At 26.7% G+C, this 17,735-nt stretch overlaps 3 protein-coding genes across 5 annotated transcripts in view; 1 reads left to right on the forward strand and 2 right to left on the reverse strand.

The window, feature by feature from the left end:
• The window catches only part of LOC127280606 (uncharacterized), a 263,749-nt gene that overhangs the window by 67,298 nt on the left and 178,716 nt on the right, over positions 1 to 17,735 (forward strand). The gene's annotated exons all lie outside the window — the stretch shown is intronic.
• LOC127280613 (transportin-2) lies at positions 31 to 13,924 on the reverse strand. Its single transcript, XM_051303737.1, has 12 exons — positions 13,487 to 13,924; positions 12,560 to 12,635; positions 11,396 to 11,575; positions 10,867 to 11,215; positions 9,644 to 10,789; positions 9,134 to 9,423; positions 8,888 to 8,986; positions 8,552 to 8,647; positions 7,266 to 7,341; positions 6,086 to 6,260; positions 5,829 to 5,955; positions 31 to 5,052 (listed from the first exon to the last, which is right to left on the reverse strand). Exons 1-11 carry the CDS (start codon positions 13,589 to 13,591, stop codon positions 5,848 to 5,850), a joined length of 2,700 nt encoding a protein of 899 aa, XP_051159694.1. The 5' UTR covers positions 13,592 to 13,924; the 3' UTR covers positions 31 to 5,052; positions 5,829 to 5,847.
• LOC127280628 (F-box/WD repeat-containing protein 9-like) lies at positions 14,348 to 17,489 on the reverse strand. Its single transcript, XM_051303765.1, has 7 exons — positions 17,089 to 17,489; positions 16,184 to 16,343; positions 15,881 to 16,023; positions 15,523 to 15,752; positions 15,194 to 15,443; positions 14,763 to 15,038; positions 14,348 to 14,596 (listed from the first exon to the last, which is right to left on the reverse strand). Exons 1-7 carry the CDS (start codon positions 17,185 to 17,187, stop codon positions 14,507 to 14,509), a joined length of 1,248 nt encoding a protein of 415 aa, XP_051159722.1. The 5' UTR covers positions 17,188 to 17,489; the 3' UTR covers positions 14,348 to 14,506.

A 17,735-nucleotide genomic window follows, 5' to 3' on the forward strand; every position in this document is an offset into this window, starting at 1 on the left:
ATTAAAACGAAAGCCACATGTTCCAAATGATTTTGTTTTTTTTTGTCTCAGCAAGTATAAACGCTCCTCTCATTACAATATTATTATTATTATTATTTACAATAGTACACACGGTATGAAAATACGAATGGAATTTCTAAAAAAAATTTATATATGTGTTCGAATCCATTGTTTTATTACCGAATTTATATATATATATATATTTATATTTATATTTATATATAAATTCGAGATTATATATTCAAATACAAATATTATACGCGTATATGGAAAAAACACTGAAAAGCATTATTACATCGTGACACTTAGGAACTATTCAAAGTATATAATATAATACAAACTCGATGTAATCAATTATTATCACAAATGCGCATTTTTCTTCGCGCGTGTTTCTACTTAAAAAAAAAAAATAAATAAATAAATCATCTTATATAATGTACAACAATTCTATTTTGTTATATGAGTCTAATTTTTTATATACATTATGTATTTGAAAAGATAAAAACTAATAAAATCGAATCGAACGTTCAAGATAAAACAAAAGAGGAAAAAAAAGAAATTAAAAAATTGAAATAAAGAAAAACTAATAAATAATGAAACAAAAAATACATATATACACAAAGTAGTAATATCAAAAATAAGAATAAAATAAGAGAAAAAAATTAATAAATAAACAATAAGATACAAAAAAAGAAAGAGAAAAAGAAAATAAACAGGAAAAGTAACAACAATAGAAAAAAGAAAATATTTAAAAATACAAAAAAAATAAAACGAAATCACATTAAACTAAGAATTTCACTAAAATTGTCGCACGATAATAATGCCGCAAGCTTTTTTTTTTATCTCGGAGAATGTTTTCAGTTGAATAATAAAATTAAAAAAAAAAAAAAAAAGAAACTAGATGAAAACAATGAAAACTAAAAATAACTCAACATTTATCTATATATTAAATGCAATATTAGTAAGATAAGAGGATAAACGTTGAAAAAAATATAAAAAAATTATTTTACAATTTATTTTTCTCTCACAAAATATCTTTTCTCCCTCAAAAAACTTGTACCCCATTTGTGTGTTAGGAAAAAAAATTGATTTCACTAGCCAAAATTAATTAACACTATCATTATTATTGTTGATTAAACGACTAGAAGTTAAATTCTCTTAATTGTTAAAAAAAAAGTCTTTAAAACGGACACTTATCATTCTCAATTTTTTGTTTTTTTTGTTCAGCAAGCTACATTATTAATCACGACGCGCGAGAAAAAATATTGGAAACATGTGGCTTATGTTTTACTTTTTCTTTTTGGTTTTCGAACCGATGGAAAAAAATCCCCTTTTTTTCTTTGTGTGTGTGGTTTTTTTCTCATTTCACGTTTATAATATTTATAAAGACAGTAATATCACAAAAATTAGCGCAGGCAGAGCAAGGGAAAGGACCAAATTGGGATTTTTCGACAATATTATTAAAAAATATTGATCAAAAATACGTTGGATTAAGTCGGGAGCGGACACGATTTTGCATATAAGACATATATACGCATATTAATTATTCATCATTCACACTCACAATCATCCAATCATCATTATCGTCTTCTTTTTTTTTTGTTTTGTCTCTTTATCTGTCCCGAAGTCTTTCTCGCTCTTGCGCGACGCAAGAGAAAATGGTACATAAAAAATCTCGTCACAAAAAAGTAAAGAGAAAAAAATGAGCATTTGATTTTTTTTTTAATTTCCAATTTCTTAAATCATTAAAAATTCTGGAAAAACAATTTGTAAGATTTTTTAAATAAAAAAATGACAAAAGATGTAAAAAATTGAATAAATTTTGAAAAGTTAAAAAATAATGGTTAATAATTTCATTAATTAAAATTTTTTTTGATTTCGAAAATTTAAATTTATTATTATTCTCTATTAAATTTGAAATAATTAAAAATAGAAGAAAAAAATGAAAATAACATACCAAAAATTTTACTTAAAAATATAAAGAAAAATAGCATGCAAAATACGTTTCTTTTCTTTTTTTTACATAAATTAAATATTTCAAAAAAACGAAAAGTTATAAAACGTGAGATAAAAAAAATAGGAAAACCTGAAAAATATTTGTTTGACTTAAAAATTTGAAAAACTAGAAATTGTAAAAGAAATATAAAAAATTAGCTAATAATTGGAAAAAGTAAAAAATTATGGAAAAATGTTTAAAGTATAAAAAAATACACAAAATGAATTTTTTTTCACGTATTTCACAAAGAATTTCAATTTTCTTTTTTCAGTTTAGAAAAAATACAAACGGGGAATTTTTAATGATTCTTTTAAAAATTCAAGTAAAAATTTGATTTTTCTTTAATTATTATTGTTACTATTAATTAATTAATAAGTAATAGTTAGTTAATAATTAATGGATTAATTAATTAGACTAACAAATGATTAATTATTAATACTTCAATTAACAAATTATTGATTAATAGTTAATTAATCAATAAATGAATATAATGTATAATAATTAAATAATTCATTAATTTTTGTTCAAATAAGAATCTTTTTTCTAAATTAAATTTTTTTTTATATATTAAATAAAAAATTATTAAGGCGAGATTAACGAATACCATTTTCAATTTGTTTTTTTTTTCTATAGTCGAGCGTCTGACTCGATGGGCGCTAGTCATTTCCACTGGCTGACTTTATTATTTATTTCAATATTTCTTGTTGGAAAATGATTTTTCCATTCTATTACACAACTCTCAATGATTGACCATCCATTACGCTATACAATAATACAATATTCCAAACTTTTTTTTTCTTTCAATGTTGAGCTCTTTTTTGTTTTTTTCTACGTATCAGAGTCAAAACATATTATATGTAAGGAAATAAAAAAAAGAAAAAAAGGAAACAATCCGCGCCTTGAATCAAAAATACAAAATAATCGTCGATAATTATTTTTTGTTTTCAACTAAAGGAAAAAAAGAAAAATAGACTTCTGATAAATATTCAATAAACTTTTTTCTTTTTTTTCATCTTTTTTGATGCTTTGATTTTTGCAGTAACTTATTAAATTTTTTAAAAATTTTGTTTCCTTTAATTTTTCTTTTTCTTTTTTAATTATACAAACGAAGAAAAAATCTCAAGATATTAAATAAGATTTTTCTTGTTATTCTTATTGTAGATTTCACGTGGGTAGAAACAAAAGCCAACATACAGTGACTTTTTATCGTTCAATTTTTTTAAATATATAATTAATTATTGGCTCAGAACTAATATTTATTATTTATATATAAACTCTAGTTCATAACTGATTTTTTCATTTGTTTTCAAAAATAAGACAAATAATTAATAATTATTTAATAAATAAATAAATGTGTGTATATGCATGAGTGTGTATTTGTGTGATAATTAAAAATTTTAATGTATCTAGTACAACAAAAAACGATTGTCCTAATACAAAAGAAAAAAAAAATCTATTACTCTTTCCTATTTACAATTATAGTATCAATAATTATACTAGCAATAATTAATAAGATTTCTGTGCACTTTTTCAATGCACACTTAAGTTTAAAAAAAAGTGATTACAAAGTTTAAAAAAAAAAAGAAAAAAAAACTTTGTCCCTCTCTTGCACACTTGAGAAATAAATTTCATCACACAATATTAGCAGAATCACAAGTAACCTAGTATCACAATAAGCGGAGTGAAAAATTTTGGAACGGAATGGCACTTTCATGCGTTTATAATATGGGTTATTGTTTTATTTTTCCATTTTTTTTACCATTTTGTTTGATTAATCTATAAAAATACTTGCATTGATGACGAAAACCCTTTTTCATATGTATATATACATATAAATATTCTAGCAACTAGAAGATTTTTTCCATTTAAACTACTTAATCAGAAACTATTCTCTCAGTCAAAAATTATTTAAATACTTAAAAAAAACAAAACAAAAAGAACTGAGCCAAATGAATAACAAAAAAAATGGACTATTCATGTCAATATTATAATTTTACGTCGATTAAAAAATAAAACAAAAAAATTCTTTTACAAATTTTTTCTAAATGTTTAACAAAAAATAAAAAATTTAACAAAAAAAAAAATACAATAAATTTAAAAAAGAAACAAATTAGAAAATTGTCCATTGATTAATAATAACCAAAAAAATGTCATTTCATTATACGAACACTGGGGGACTTATTGTATTCTAACAACGTGAAATCTACAAAAATTGATAACTTTTTTTCTAAGACAATAAATCTAGTCTTAGAAAAAAAGACGATAGCAGCCTATGCTATAATGCTTTGTCATTTATCGTGACGTGAAATTTTCCTCTCGATATTAATAATATAGTACAGAAATAAAACATATTCTGTGATTCGCAAGAAACACTTAAATACAAAGTGTTAAAAATTTATTCTCTAATTCGTTACGCTGCTTGATTTTTCTTTATTCAAGGTATCATGTCGTTTTTCTTATGTTTCATTTAATAATCAATACCTTTAAAAAAAAATTTTTTTTTGTTTGAGACAAAAACAAAAACAAAAAATTTTCTTTTGTTTCCGACAAAAATAAAAAAAAAATTTTTTTTATTTCTTCGACTCGAAATAAAAACCCACATATCCCACCCATTTTTCACCCTCCCAATTGCATTTTTTATAAGTTTTTGTTTTTAAATCTTATTTTTCCCTCCCATTTCTTCTCGGCCAGCACAATGATGATATTTTATAATCTTATGTATTTTATTTTTGTTTTCATTTATTTAGTCGCATTTTTTCTCTTAAATTCCCTGCTTTTTGTTTATGAGATAAATGAAATCTCTTTTATTTATTGCAGCTTTCGTGTCTTTTTTTTCTTTCTGTTTTAAATTTATTTAAAAACGCATACTAAGATGAAAGCTGCTTCCCCCAGGGATGAAGACTGTTTTGACGACGACGTCGACGGTGGCCATGATGCGATAACGGCGGCGACGACGACGTTTCGAAGAAGAGGCCGTGGTTTCACCCACCCACCCTGTCCACCCAGTTTACTGTTTCCCGCCCGACCCCATCCAGCCTGCCCCATTAAGCGGCCGTCTGAAAATTAATATTCTTCTTAATTCTTTTTTTTAATTACTAAAAAAAATTAATATATCTATTTTACTCTTTCTGGCACAAGCATATGGTTCAAGGATCCATTTATAAAAATCTTAACCTAAATTAACTGCAATATATAATTATCAATCTAATTTCTACATGACTTGAGGTTTCGTATCCAGTTTCTTTTGTCCATTACTGGCTTTGTTTATAATTAACATTTTTTATATCTTAACCCAACTCATCTTTTGAGTTTAATCATAACCTACCTTTTTACCTTTATTCCTTCGTGTTTAAACTATTTTTCTCCCCTTTTACCAGTACTCATACTTTGACAACATCTCCTGCATTCTCTTTTACAATCATCACATTTCATAATCTTTCCGCCTTTTTTCAATTCATTTTTTTCAAATTTTCACTTTTACTACTTGAGTCAAAACTTTCCTTTTCATTCGACATTTTAATATTTCTACCATACAAACAACAACCAAAATTGCCATTCTTGTTTTAATATTTATAGTTTGCATATTTAAATATACAAATATTTGTTTCTATAAAATTTATAATAAATAATATAATTAAAATAAATGGAAATTAACTTTACTTTAAGATATTGACAATGAAAAAAACATAATAAAAATTATGAAAACTCAAAAAGATGCATATTAAGTTTTCCAAACGTTCCACATATAATTTACGTAATTTAAATTTCAAAAAATCAGAACATTTTAATATAGAAAAAGGATAAATAATTATTTTGTTTAATTATCACTTACCGTAAGTAAGCGGGGCCGCTCAAACGCCATATACATTGTGCAGCCGCTCAAGAAGCTGCGGTGGGAATTGCTCGCAAAATCGAGTCCAATTTTCAGTGCCAACTTGTTGTTTGAATCCATGTAAAATCTATTAAATAATAAATATTTAAAATACATTTCATAAATGAATATTTTCTTTTTAAATATTTACATTAATTTAGCATTTATAGAATCTTGGAAAGTTATAGAAAAATTAATAGTAAGAAAAATATTATTACCTTGCTAAACATGTCTTTAAGATCCTCAAAAGGATTCGTCCAGGAAGCAACAGCGTCACAGAAAAATATGAAATCATTGACAACACCAGCTGGATTGACATTTATCATCTGACACATGCCTCTGAATGCTGAACCCTTCTCCTCATTGTCTCGAATATTTCTCAACGATGAACACCTAATAGTCAAAATCTCATTAATCTCCCAACAATTATTATCATCATTAGTAATATATAAATTTTTTCTCATTGACTTCAAGATCATTTAAACTATTTATAAAAATCATTAGATTCTCAGCTACATCCATTTTTTCTAATCTTTTTTTGTCATCGTATTTTCCGTTAGTTTGTTAATTTGATTTTTGTCATTGCCCTAGACCCAAGAACATTTTTTATGTTCTATTTATAAAAATTTTAAATAAAAAATATATACCGTTTCGTAGAAGAAAAAAAATGAAGCACATGTAATTTCCAAGGCACAAAAAGAAAAAAGCAATGATTCATGAAATTCTTATGGGAACGATCGAATCGACTTAGGCATCTTCCTTATAGGTTTTACATTTTAAATAATATAAAGTTTACATTTAAAATTGATCTAACAATTGGATTTTTAATCGAAAAATATTAGAAAATGAATAATTTATAATTAAATAAAATTAACACAAATAAACTTTTTTTATGTATATAAACCTGCCTACTCTGATTTTCAATTTTTTTTCTTCTTTTTTTTTAAATAAATCTGCAAAGACTTTATAGATGAAAGAACGAAAGCGGTAATCAAACAGGAGGTCATATTATTATTAGTAGCTCTTGAAAAATATTGGAGTTTAAGTGGATTGCAATAAGTTTGAAAAAAAAATCAATTTTAAATATCTCAAGTTAATTGTAAGAAAACAAGATCGGGTCTCAAATTGATCATTAAATAATAACTATGAACGAAACATATTGCAAATTTAAATGAAAAATTAAGAAAAGTATATAATAATTACAATCAACTCAACTCCTTAAATTAGATAATTATATACATATATGTACTTAAATATATATAATAAAATTTTAAACTAAAAAAAATGGTGAAAAAGCACTAAGAATAAATGAAGACAGAATTAATATAAGTAAGATAATAAATAGAAGATAATAATATAATAATAATGATAATAATAATAATAAATAAATTTACACACCACTGTCGAACAAACTGCTGTAACATGGGGGCGACGTCGTGGGGACACACATAACCTAGGCGACCGATCGTTATGGCTACATTTTCAGTTTTTCATTTTCAGTTTTTCATTTTCAGTAAGGTAGGCAAGTGAAGAAGTGTAGTGAAGTGACCGGAAACACAAACAATAAGACAAACTGATAGCGAACCAACGATCAACTCAGGCAAATATATCAATATACATAATAAATTATTCTATTCAATAATAATAATAAAAATAATGATAATAAATGGCCTTTTTTGCTGCTGCATCTAACTTAAAAAAATAAATAATATTAATAATAACGAATATGACAAATATAGACAATAGAAAATACAATTAAACATATTAAATATCAACAATAAACATAAATACCGGATATTGTAGTCGCTGAAATAATAAAAATTGGGCAGCAGCTTAAGAATCTTTTTCTTTAGAAATTTTTTTTTTTCAAAATCTAAGTTAAAAATTCAGCAATTTTTTGTCTTTGATATTTTCTTCAACTCACACAAATTTTTTAAATTGATCTTTCAATTCATGAAGTAAAACAAAATGATTATTTATCATCAACTCCCAAGTAAAAAAAAATACAATTAATACAAACAGAAACAATATTTTAAAAAACAAAGAAAATTCTTACTAATAGTAAAAAAAAAATGTATACATAAAACATTAAATCCCTATTATGAAAAATAAGAAACTACAGTGAAATGGCTAACAAAATTACATTTAAAAAAATGAAAAAAGAATGGTTTTGCAAAATTAAAAACAAAAAATGGATTGTTTTGTCACACAGGCAATCGCACACTACTGAAAATAAAGATTAATTTATAAATATTAATGATGAGAAACGTATACAGACAAAATCCAAACTCTGAGCTGTTGATCTGCGAGGGACTTGAAAAAAGAAAAAAATAATAATTAACTAAAAGGAAGAAATTTTTTTTTAAACAAGTGATGTCATGGAAGTTCCTACTTTGATGTTCTCATTCTGCCGTTGTGGGTCTTTTGATTTTTTTTCTTTGAATTTTCGAATTCATCGAAAATGGACGTTTAAAATCGTAAACTTTGAAAAAAAAAAAAAAAAAAAAAATTTGTACCTGAACTCCATCTTTTCTACGAAAAACTTATTTTCGCTTTAATGTGCTAAAGAAGAAACAAAAAACAAAAATTTCTCCAACAAAATAATTTACATTTAGTCATTAGTTTTTTTTTTTAAATAATACTTAACCGAAATTTCTGGGATATTTTTTTTCTTTTTTACTCACCCGTATTTTCTAGCAATGTTTTTGGCGTGTTTTGACGATTAATTATATCGATTAGTTGACTGAGAATAATCGGAATGTATGCACTTGTATCTGGACCTGAGAAACAAATGTTGTTAAATGATTAAGACACGAAATTATCAAATAGAAAAATTTTACGACTTATATGTATTTACAATAAAACGCATTTTTGTAGAAGAAACAAATTTTGTAAATAAAATAACAAAAATAAATTTTATTTACAAAAAAAGCATTGAGTACAATAATAAATAAATTTATTTAGTACCTCAGAAATTATTTTTTAAAATAACAGAATTTTATTAAATTGAAATTAATTACCAAGTTTTATAGAAATTTCTCCAATAGCCCACGTTGCATTATTGCACACAGAGATGAATTCTGGATTGAGATTTTGCCCAAGAATTGGCATGAAATCGGCTGCAAAAATTGAATAAAAACGAAATAATGTTATTTTTTAATAAAGCAAAATAATTGAATTAAAAAACAATAAATAAAAGTTACAGTGGTAACAATGCTTTAAAAAATAAAAGGAATTACTGAGTACTTTACTGGTAGAATACTCACGAATACATGGTAAAACATGTTGGAAGCAAGCTTTAGTAAGATCACCCAATAGAGCAAAGCTACTTTGTCGAACTTCAGGCATTGGATCTTGCATACATTGATATAATAATTGCATAATATTACTGTTGACAACCAAACGTTCCATATGACCATTCAATCCTTCCGCTAAACCACTCAAAAGATCCAAAGCAACAATCATAAAATCTTTATCTGGCGCATCAAATTGTTCAGGACTCTGTGTATTTGCAATATGTTGATTCAATGTTTGCTCCACAAGTGAAACGCATCTCCTATAAGAATTCGAATCGTTTCATTGTCAAAAATTTAAAAATTTTTATTTTACTTTGCTTTAAAAATTGTTTTCCTTAGAATAATCCTTTATTATATTAAAAAGTTTAATAGCTTTGTTATAGTTTTAAGAAACAACTGTTGAAAACAAAAATTTCAGATATATAACAAAGAGTGATTGGTTTTTACCAAATAGATAAACATTTCTAATTTTCCACTCACCTGTAAACTGGTTCACAATAAGGTAAAAATCCCGATTGTAAAGCCGTGGCAACGGACGAAAGACACTCGAGCAATGGAAATAAATCCTTATCCTCGTCTTTCAAGACATTCCATTTATTGATCAATGGTGGCATTAACAAATTAATATAGTCCGGTTTATTTAAATGATAACCAACAGAATCGGCCAACGTTCCAATGGCATCATAAAGAATCAACAAATTCTTATGTTGATATTTGCTAAAGGCAAAAACAAGTGTCTCAAGAATAAAACCAAGATATGGAACAAGTTCAGTGCAAGCTTCTTCCTCAAGAGTTGCAAATGCAGAGCATGCAGCCTCTTGAACACGTTTATTACCATCAAGAATGCGTTTCAATAATTCCGTCATTAATGGTTTTAAATATGTATCGTGTGGTTGTGAACATACCCAATGTGCATAACGACTCAATGTCCAACATGTAATTGAACGTACCAACGCTTTTTTATCACTCAAACTAACAATCAAATAGGGTATTAATTCAGGTAAGTGTTGCATCATTCCCACCATACAACCCTCGGCAATTGCCCCAAGTGCAAGTATACCCGATTCTTTAATTTCCCATTCTTGATGAAATAATGTCTCTTTAAGAATTGGCACCAAAACTGGTAATAATTCATCGCGAAATACACTTGCAATAATATCTAAAGCGGCCGCTGAACATTTTCTTAAATTCCATTCAAGTGTTGATTCATCGTCACTACCATCTTCCATATCCAAATATTTATCATCACCACAACCACCATTTTCATCACTGTGCTTATTCATTGTCGCATGATGTGTATGATGTGTTTTTGATTTATGAAAACGTGGTCTTATATCCTCTTCTTTGTCGGGTATCATTTCATCTTCCTCCACATCGCCCTTCAATAGAATAATATCAATTTCCGAATATTTCATTCCCTTCACAAGTATTGGTATCAATGTATTTAAATGTGGTGCAAGGGCACTTTTACATATTGGCTGCTCTGCCAATGAAAGCCAAAATTCACAAGCCTCGAGCGCAACATTCTCATCAAGATCTTGTGTGCGCATCAACATATATTCAATTATACTGTGCATATGGGGAATCAAACGATCCATCCGCACTTCCAATAACATAACAAGAGCTCTGTAAAAAGAATAAGTCAATTTACAATTAACCAAAATTCAAATTTATCACTAGATAAAACGAAACAACTAAATTACCTGCAGACATTTTTCCTAACATCGGGATCATCATCAGTCGCCAAATGGAAGAGATTTTCAATGAAACTGTCTATGTGAATCATTAATGGTTGGGCACGATGAATAATAAATTGATTGACACAAGCGATTGCGTGCGATCGTATTTTTGCGCTACTATGTCGGAAGAACTGCAAAAACCTCGGGATTAACACATTAAGTGGACGATTTAATGCATCAGAATCAAGAATCTCGGCAGAGTCCTCGCAAATTTTTTGAAGCGCTCCAAATGATCCCTCACAAACATTATAGTCCGGTGAATCAAGCATGGTGCACAATGCCGGAAGTAATTCCGGCCATGATGTTAGATCACCTAAAAATCACAAAGAAAATTCCTTCTTTTTAGTATAATTTACATTTTTAAAGTACAAACACTTTTGCTATTAGTGAGTAAAAAAATTACAATTTTCTGCTATATAGTAGAGAAAACAATTTTTCAAATTCGGATCATTCGTTAAATTTACAAATAAATATACACATGTAATTGTGTTACCTTTTGATGCGAGTGTTGTTATCAAAATACCGACAGTGGCTCGAATTAAAGGTGATGGATCTCCCACGGCCGATAAACATTCTTGTTTTATAAAACTTGTCACTTCCGGATGGAATTTGTGGTAATGCGCTTTCACATTGTTCTTTAATATTAAACCACTGAGAGATCTTGTTGGTTCATCTTTCAAAGAGTAATAATATTCAATTAGCTTTGCAACAAAAAATAACGATTTTCGTTTCTCAAAAAAAAATAAGTTTTAAAATATTTAATATTAATTAATATTGTAAATGAAACTTCGTTTTTTTTAAATTAAACACAAATTAAGAAACTTACATGTAATTTTTCAATGTCAAAATAAAAATTTTCAGTACATAATTTTTAAATGTCGAATATGTAAAAAAAATTTGGAATTTCTTTTTTTTAATGAAAAAGAATAAAAGTTTTGTGTCATTTCTTTATTATTAAAAAACAAAGAATTTTAATGCTTTATTTTTTATTATATTGTTTAAACGACAAAATAAATAAAAATTTAATATTAAAAAAGGCTGTAAAAATAAAAAAAATGTAATTGATCGAAATTTAGAAAAATCTATTTTGAAAAAATGATAAAGATATTAAATTACAATTTAAAAAAAATTTTTTTGGAACAAAGAAAAATTCAAAATTTATTTCAAATATTAACTTTCGATATATTATAAGAAAGTTGTGAATTTTTTTCGCTCCAATTAATGTCTGTTATTTTAATCAAAACTTTCGTTAAATAATATAGGTCAAATTTGATATTAATACATTTTTCCCAAAAATTTTTTTATTACGGTCATAATTTTCCACTTGGAAAACACAATGAAAAAAAATTTATATTTTATTTAAATAATCGGTTACTTAAATATTATCAAATAAATATTTACTTGAACAAAATAATTTTTTATTTGAATTAAATAAATTTTATTCGAATCAATAATTTCTGTATTTGAAATAAATAAATTACAATTTAAAGAAAAACCGGAAAATCCAACATTTTCTCAATAAAAATTTCAAAAAGTGATTGCATTTCTTCTATAACGGAAAAAAATTATACATGTATAAAAATAAATTATTACTATTACTTATATTAATTAAAATAAAAAATTATTTTAAAAAAAGTAAAAAACATGCGATAAATACCTTCAGTCTTTAATTGCGTCAAGACAAATATAAGATAACTGTTGAAGTCTGGAAATTTGTTCAGCTCTTCGAGTTTCTAAATAAAATGCAAGTTAAGGAAAAAATTGGGAGGGGGGCAAGGTAAAAATGGTCAAATTTCACGAATTTAACGTAAAATTCAACAATTTATTGCTCGCGACTCCTAATATATGAATTGCATAACAAAAACAATCAATAATGTTTGTAATTTCTGTATATACATATATATATATATATATATATATATAGATAAAACTTGACAAAGAACAGTAAAAATTTATTATCAGTTAAAAAATGCAACGAGAAAGAGAGAGATAGACAAAAAGTTGCGCCTTTGTCGATAAACATTTTTTGAAAAGAAAAAAAAAACCCTTTCCGATGAAAATGCTACTGGAAAATGGTGAAATTAAAATCTTAACACTAAACGAAAGTGATCGATTTTAAGAAAAGTACACGTGGGCTAAACGTGTATATGCGACTTTACTATAATCAAAACCGTTGTGAACTTCCGAGAATTTCGTCGTTTCGCATGCGACGACAACGACGATGAGAGAAGAAAAAAAAAAGGAATGTCTATTCATCGATCGCACTCACGGTGTGGTTTTTGTGTATGTTATAAAATGGAAAATAATTTTAATATTTTCTCAACGATAAATAAACTGAAATCATTTTTAAAATAGAAAAAATGCTTCTAAAATGATGATAGTTATATATACAACCAGGGGTTGTGAGGAAAAATTTTGTCAATAGAAGCACGCCCTTGGCCCCGCAAACGAGCCTGACATGCAATTCGCGCGCGCGTTCTCATTTTTCCTCCAACCCATCATACCACACTAAGTTTTTCCGCACCAAAATAAATTCAATAAACACGCACCAATTTATTGCTTTTTTATAATAAAAAAAGGATACTTGCTGAACAGCACGTTGAGTCTCGGTATTTGGACTTTGAGACTCTCTGAGTAGCGTCAAAATTTGTCTAAGACCTTCCTCTTGCGGTGTCCACGCCATTTTCATCGTGTGTTTTTCAACAAGCAGCAGCAGTAGCACAGCAGCACCAGCGACGACGACGAACGCTGAGCCAGTCTTCTCTGACCTCGCCGCACGCAGTAACAAAACGGAAATCCCCCACGCACACTTCTTTAACCACTGTCACAATAACCCGGGAGCATTAAAAAATGCTTCTTTTTCACTTTTTAATTATAGTTCAAAGTAAAAAAACCAGAATTTTCTTTTTCATATCAAAAACGATAAATCAATAATATCTAAGTAAACAATTTTTTATTTTTATTTGTGTTAAAAATTCTTGATATAATGTTGCGAGGAAGGCGAAATGACAAATGAAGCTCCAGCCAGCAGTCGGGTTGTCGAGTACATACTTATACATGTGTAATTGTGTAGCAGACAGTAACTTCCGCTTGCTTGTGGCGCCACCACTATCACAGACTACGTGAATCAGTCGGTGGGAAATTTTTAAGTTTATAACTCTAAACGAAAAAATCTTGATTATTTTTCATATATACAAAATAGTATAATCATAGTTTAATATTGATTTGGATTTTTTTTTTCATCGAAAAATGCATTTATTTCAAAATTGTGTCAAGTATTTTATTATATAAAATTAATTTTATTTTCCAACGCACGACATCGTCATTCATTGTTTTATTTTAGCGTTGATTAGTTTTATTTACATGAATTAAATCATTACATGGTGCCAGTGGACTGTGGGATTTTATAATAATAAATAAATAAAATTCCTATAACTAAAAAATCTTCAGTTTTTATATTAAAATTTTTATTAAATATATTAGTCTTATAATTGGAAACATAAAGTCTAACGAGTATAATAATAAACAGTGTATAAATTATCACTATTATATGTATATATTATATCTTTAAACGAAAATCGTTAGTTTAAAATAAAAGAAAATATCACAAAGTAATTTCCGGTTTTCGTTTAGGTCTCCAAATCTCGATAGCTTCGATTCCAGAAACGGCAAGAACCTCATTTGAGTAATCCATCTAAATAAAAATATATAATATACAGAATATGTATCTATTACAATTATTAAATAAATTAATTGTAATAATAATAATAATTTAGACTTTAACTAATAATCTTAATTTGAATATAAATTAAAATAAAAATTTCGGTTCTAAAAGAATCCTGGTGAAAAAAAATACTTACACCCGCAATTTCACCGTAACCACAATTTAATGTCGTTAAATTTTGCGGTGGATCAGTTGGACTTGAAACCCGCACAGTCTTATCTAAGGAACCAGTTATCAAACAACCATTAGTACAATGAACGCCAGTTATTCCTTTATTATGTGCCGTATCATAAGTTTTTACATGTTCGTAATTTTTTTTTGGATCTAAAATATGTAGTTTTGCCGCCTTATCTCCCACGTAAACAATATCCTTTCGCATAAATAAACTCCTTGGAAATGAATCATCAGAAATCTATATACAAATATGTTCGAAAGAATAATTATTTTCATTATTTATCTTACAAACAATATTATTGTGTACATACATATTATTCAGTTTTAAGAATTAATATTTCTGCAAGTATAGAAAAAAAGAAAATTCATTTGAAAAATTAAATAATTTATTACCTGAGTTTTATTTAAAATTCGTCTCATTCGATGATCCCAAATTGCAACAGTCCTGTCCTCACTTGCAGAGAGAATATAATTTGAATTCATTGCAAGTCTAATCACTGCTCTTTGATGCTCCTGATATCGTGCTACTGCATTGGAATTAGTTCGCGGATCAAATAATAAGACAGCTTTACAAAATGATCCTGTTGCAAAAAGCGATAATTCTGGACACGATGTAACACACAATAATGCACCAGATAATGACCTTAAAAGCAAAATATTCCATGTGTATATTTTCATTTAAAAAAACATATATGTCTCACATGCATATACATGTAACATACATTTCATATGTTGTTAAATGTGTAAGACCAGCGTCGGACAATGTCCACGCTTTTATTGTTCTGTCCCAACTGCAACTGTAAATTGTATCATTTATCGATGTCAAATCCCAAATCCATCCCTTGTGCGCCAAATCAACTGTCACGGATTTTAGACATTTATTCTCATCGTTTGGTAAACGCCACAATACTAACGTTCGATCTCTTGCGCCCGAAATACAAAGTTGTCCATTCTGAAAAACAATTATTTTCACTACATAACTTTTGTCACGACTAAAGTTACAATTATTGCACCAAATATTAATTATAATTAATCAAAGTTTTACTTATTTAAAAACATTCAATTTAAAGAGAAACTCACATGCATTAAAAGAACTCCATCGATAGTGCTGTAATGTACGTTACTTAATGACAATTTTTCTATGGAATCTTCATTATACCAAAGTGATGTTTGCCTCTCAACAGCAATACACGATAATTTCCAAAATAGTTCATCTTCTTCGTCTGCGAAAAAAAGTTAATTTGCATATCATTTTTATATTGTAAAAAACATTTTAAGAAAAGAGAAAAAAAAAATTTTTCGTATATCTGAAAAGAAAATATTACAAATTTTCAGTTCTAATTAATGTCTTAAATTTGAAAAGAAACAAAATTTATCTCTTACCCGGCGGTAGAGTTGGATATTTGACATTTGGCCAAATTTGATTAATTCTAACCTTCCACAACGAGTCATCGTTCAAAATTTCATGAAACTGTTTGCATACTAAACCCAAAGCATGGACCAAAGTTCCTGCATCCAAGAACGAGCAAATATGGAGAAATACCTAAATTAAAAAAAGGGAAGAAAATTAACGTAATATCCTTTTATAACAAAATAATAAACTAAAAATTTACAAAAAAATCACCTAAAAATTTATTAATTTATTATAATACCTAGGGTACAATAATTAAAAAATCCCACAATAAATAGGGAAAAATTCTTCAAAATCAAAGTAAAAAAATCAAGTTTTTTTTTCAAGAATTATAAGTTTTTAAATAAGATCTAAATAGAAGAAAAATGTTGATAAACATGGAAATATATATATATATATATATATATTGCTCAAAGCTTGGTATTTAAAAATGGCGACGGATCAGCTGATAAACGTCAAACAGAATAAAACAATAAATTAGAGCTATTTGCTTTTTAAAACAAATTAATATTCTACAAACAAATTATTTTCAAAATTTTAGAATTTTAAAAAAATCCCCAACTCGAAAAAAAACAATAATTCTTATTAATTAATATTAACTTTTTATTTATTTAAAAAAGTATTATTTTACTAAGTATTTAATTTTGTATTTCTAAATAATAGGATAATAACCAGAGAAGAATAATGGAGATAATTATACAAAAATTTCTTTTCCCATAAAAGGACATCCTATTTTTAAACAAGGCCTACTAACCCCATTTCAATATAAGATTTTATATTTAAAATATATATTTTTCTCATATATTTATATATAATTTTTAAAAAATGGTCAAAAAATTTGTTTTCTAATATTAAAAATGATTTTTTATCTACTTACTTCAACTGGTAAATCTAATAGAGAAAGAGAAACTGTCCTGCTTTCATCCTGACAATCATCTTCATGATCAGAAACATTTACTTTTTCTTCGTCGAACATTATTATTAATTTTTTTTATTGTAACGAAATATTTCGTCTTTTCTATTTCTTTCGATTTTCATCTATTTATAAATGAATATATTGTTGCTTATTAACTAATGAACACCTTTTATTCTTAAATCATATTTTTAAAAAAACATAACGTAAATTGTATATAATAATATATTTTGTGGAGTTGCATTGTTTACCAACCATATCTGACCTGACCTGACGTTTTAACATGCAGTTCCTATAAAGGCGCGTGCGCAAAACTCCCCTTCTCCCTAACCTTTTCTTATTCAAGAGAAAATTCAACTATTTTCAGCATAGGTAATTAACTTTTACTTTTTATATCACATCATTATCATATTTCTTAATTTCTTATATAGCCTGGAGGGCTTTATAAATATAAATAAATATAAAAAAATGACCTGCATTTCCCGCAAAATATTTAAATATTTTGTGGAGATGCATCTAGCATGCACTCATAAAAAAACATTGTGTTACCTTCACTGTTGCGAACATTAAAATTCGTAAATAACAAAGTTTTTCTTAAAGTGCATTCTTTT

Source organism: Leptopilina boulardi, unplaced genomic scaffold (assembly GCF_019393585.1).
Source record: "Leptopilina boulardi isolate dan_hultmark-lab unplaced genomic scaffold, ZJU_Lbou_2.1 LbouV2_248, whole genome shotgun sequence".
Lineage (NCBI taxonomy): Eukaryota > Metazoa > Arthropoda > Insecta > Hymenoptera > Figitidae > Leptopilina > Leptopilina boulardi.

Bases quoted from the DNA above. Each gene is read 5' to 3' on its own strand.
- LOC127280613 (XM_051303737.1), bottom strand. From the start codon at position 13,591: ATGAAAATGGCGTGGACACCGCAAGAGGAAGGTCTTAGACAAATTTTG. The intron at 9,424-9,643 runs GTGAGTGGAAAA...GAATTCTTATAG, and splicing joins TATTGTGAACCAGTTTACAG to GAGATGCGTTTCACTTGTGG. The intron at 8,648-8,887 runs GTAATTAATTTC...TTTGTTTCTCAG, and splicing joins AGAAATTTCTATAAAACTTG to GTCCAGATACAAGTGCATAC.
- LOC127280628 (XM_051303765.1), bottom strand. From the start codon at position 17,187: ATGTTCGACGAAGAAAAAGTAAATGTTTCTGATCATGAAGATGATTGT. The intron at 16,024-16,183 runs GTAAGAGATAAA...TTTTTTTCGCAG, and splicing joins ATATCCAACTCTACCGCCGG to ACGAAGAAGATGAACTATTT. The intron at 15,039-15,193 runs GTAATAAATTAT...ATTTGTATATAG, and splicing joins GAATTTTAAATAAAACTCAG to ATTTCTGATGATTCATTTCC.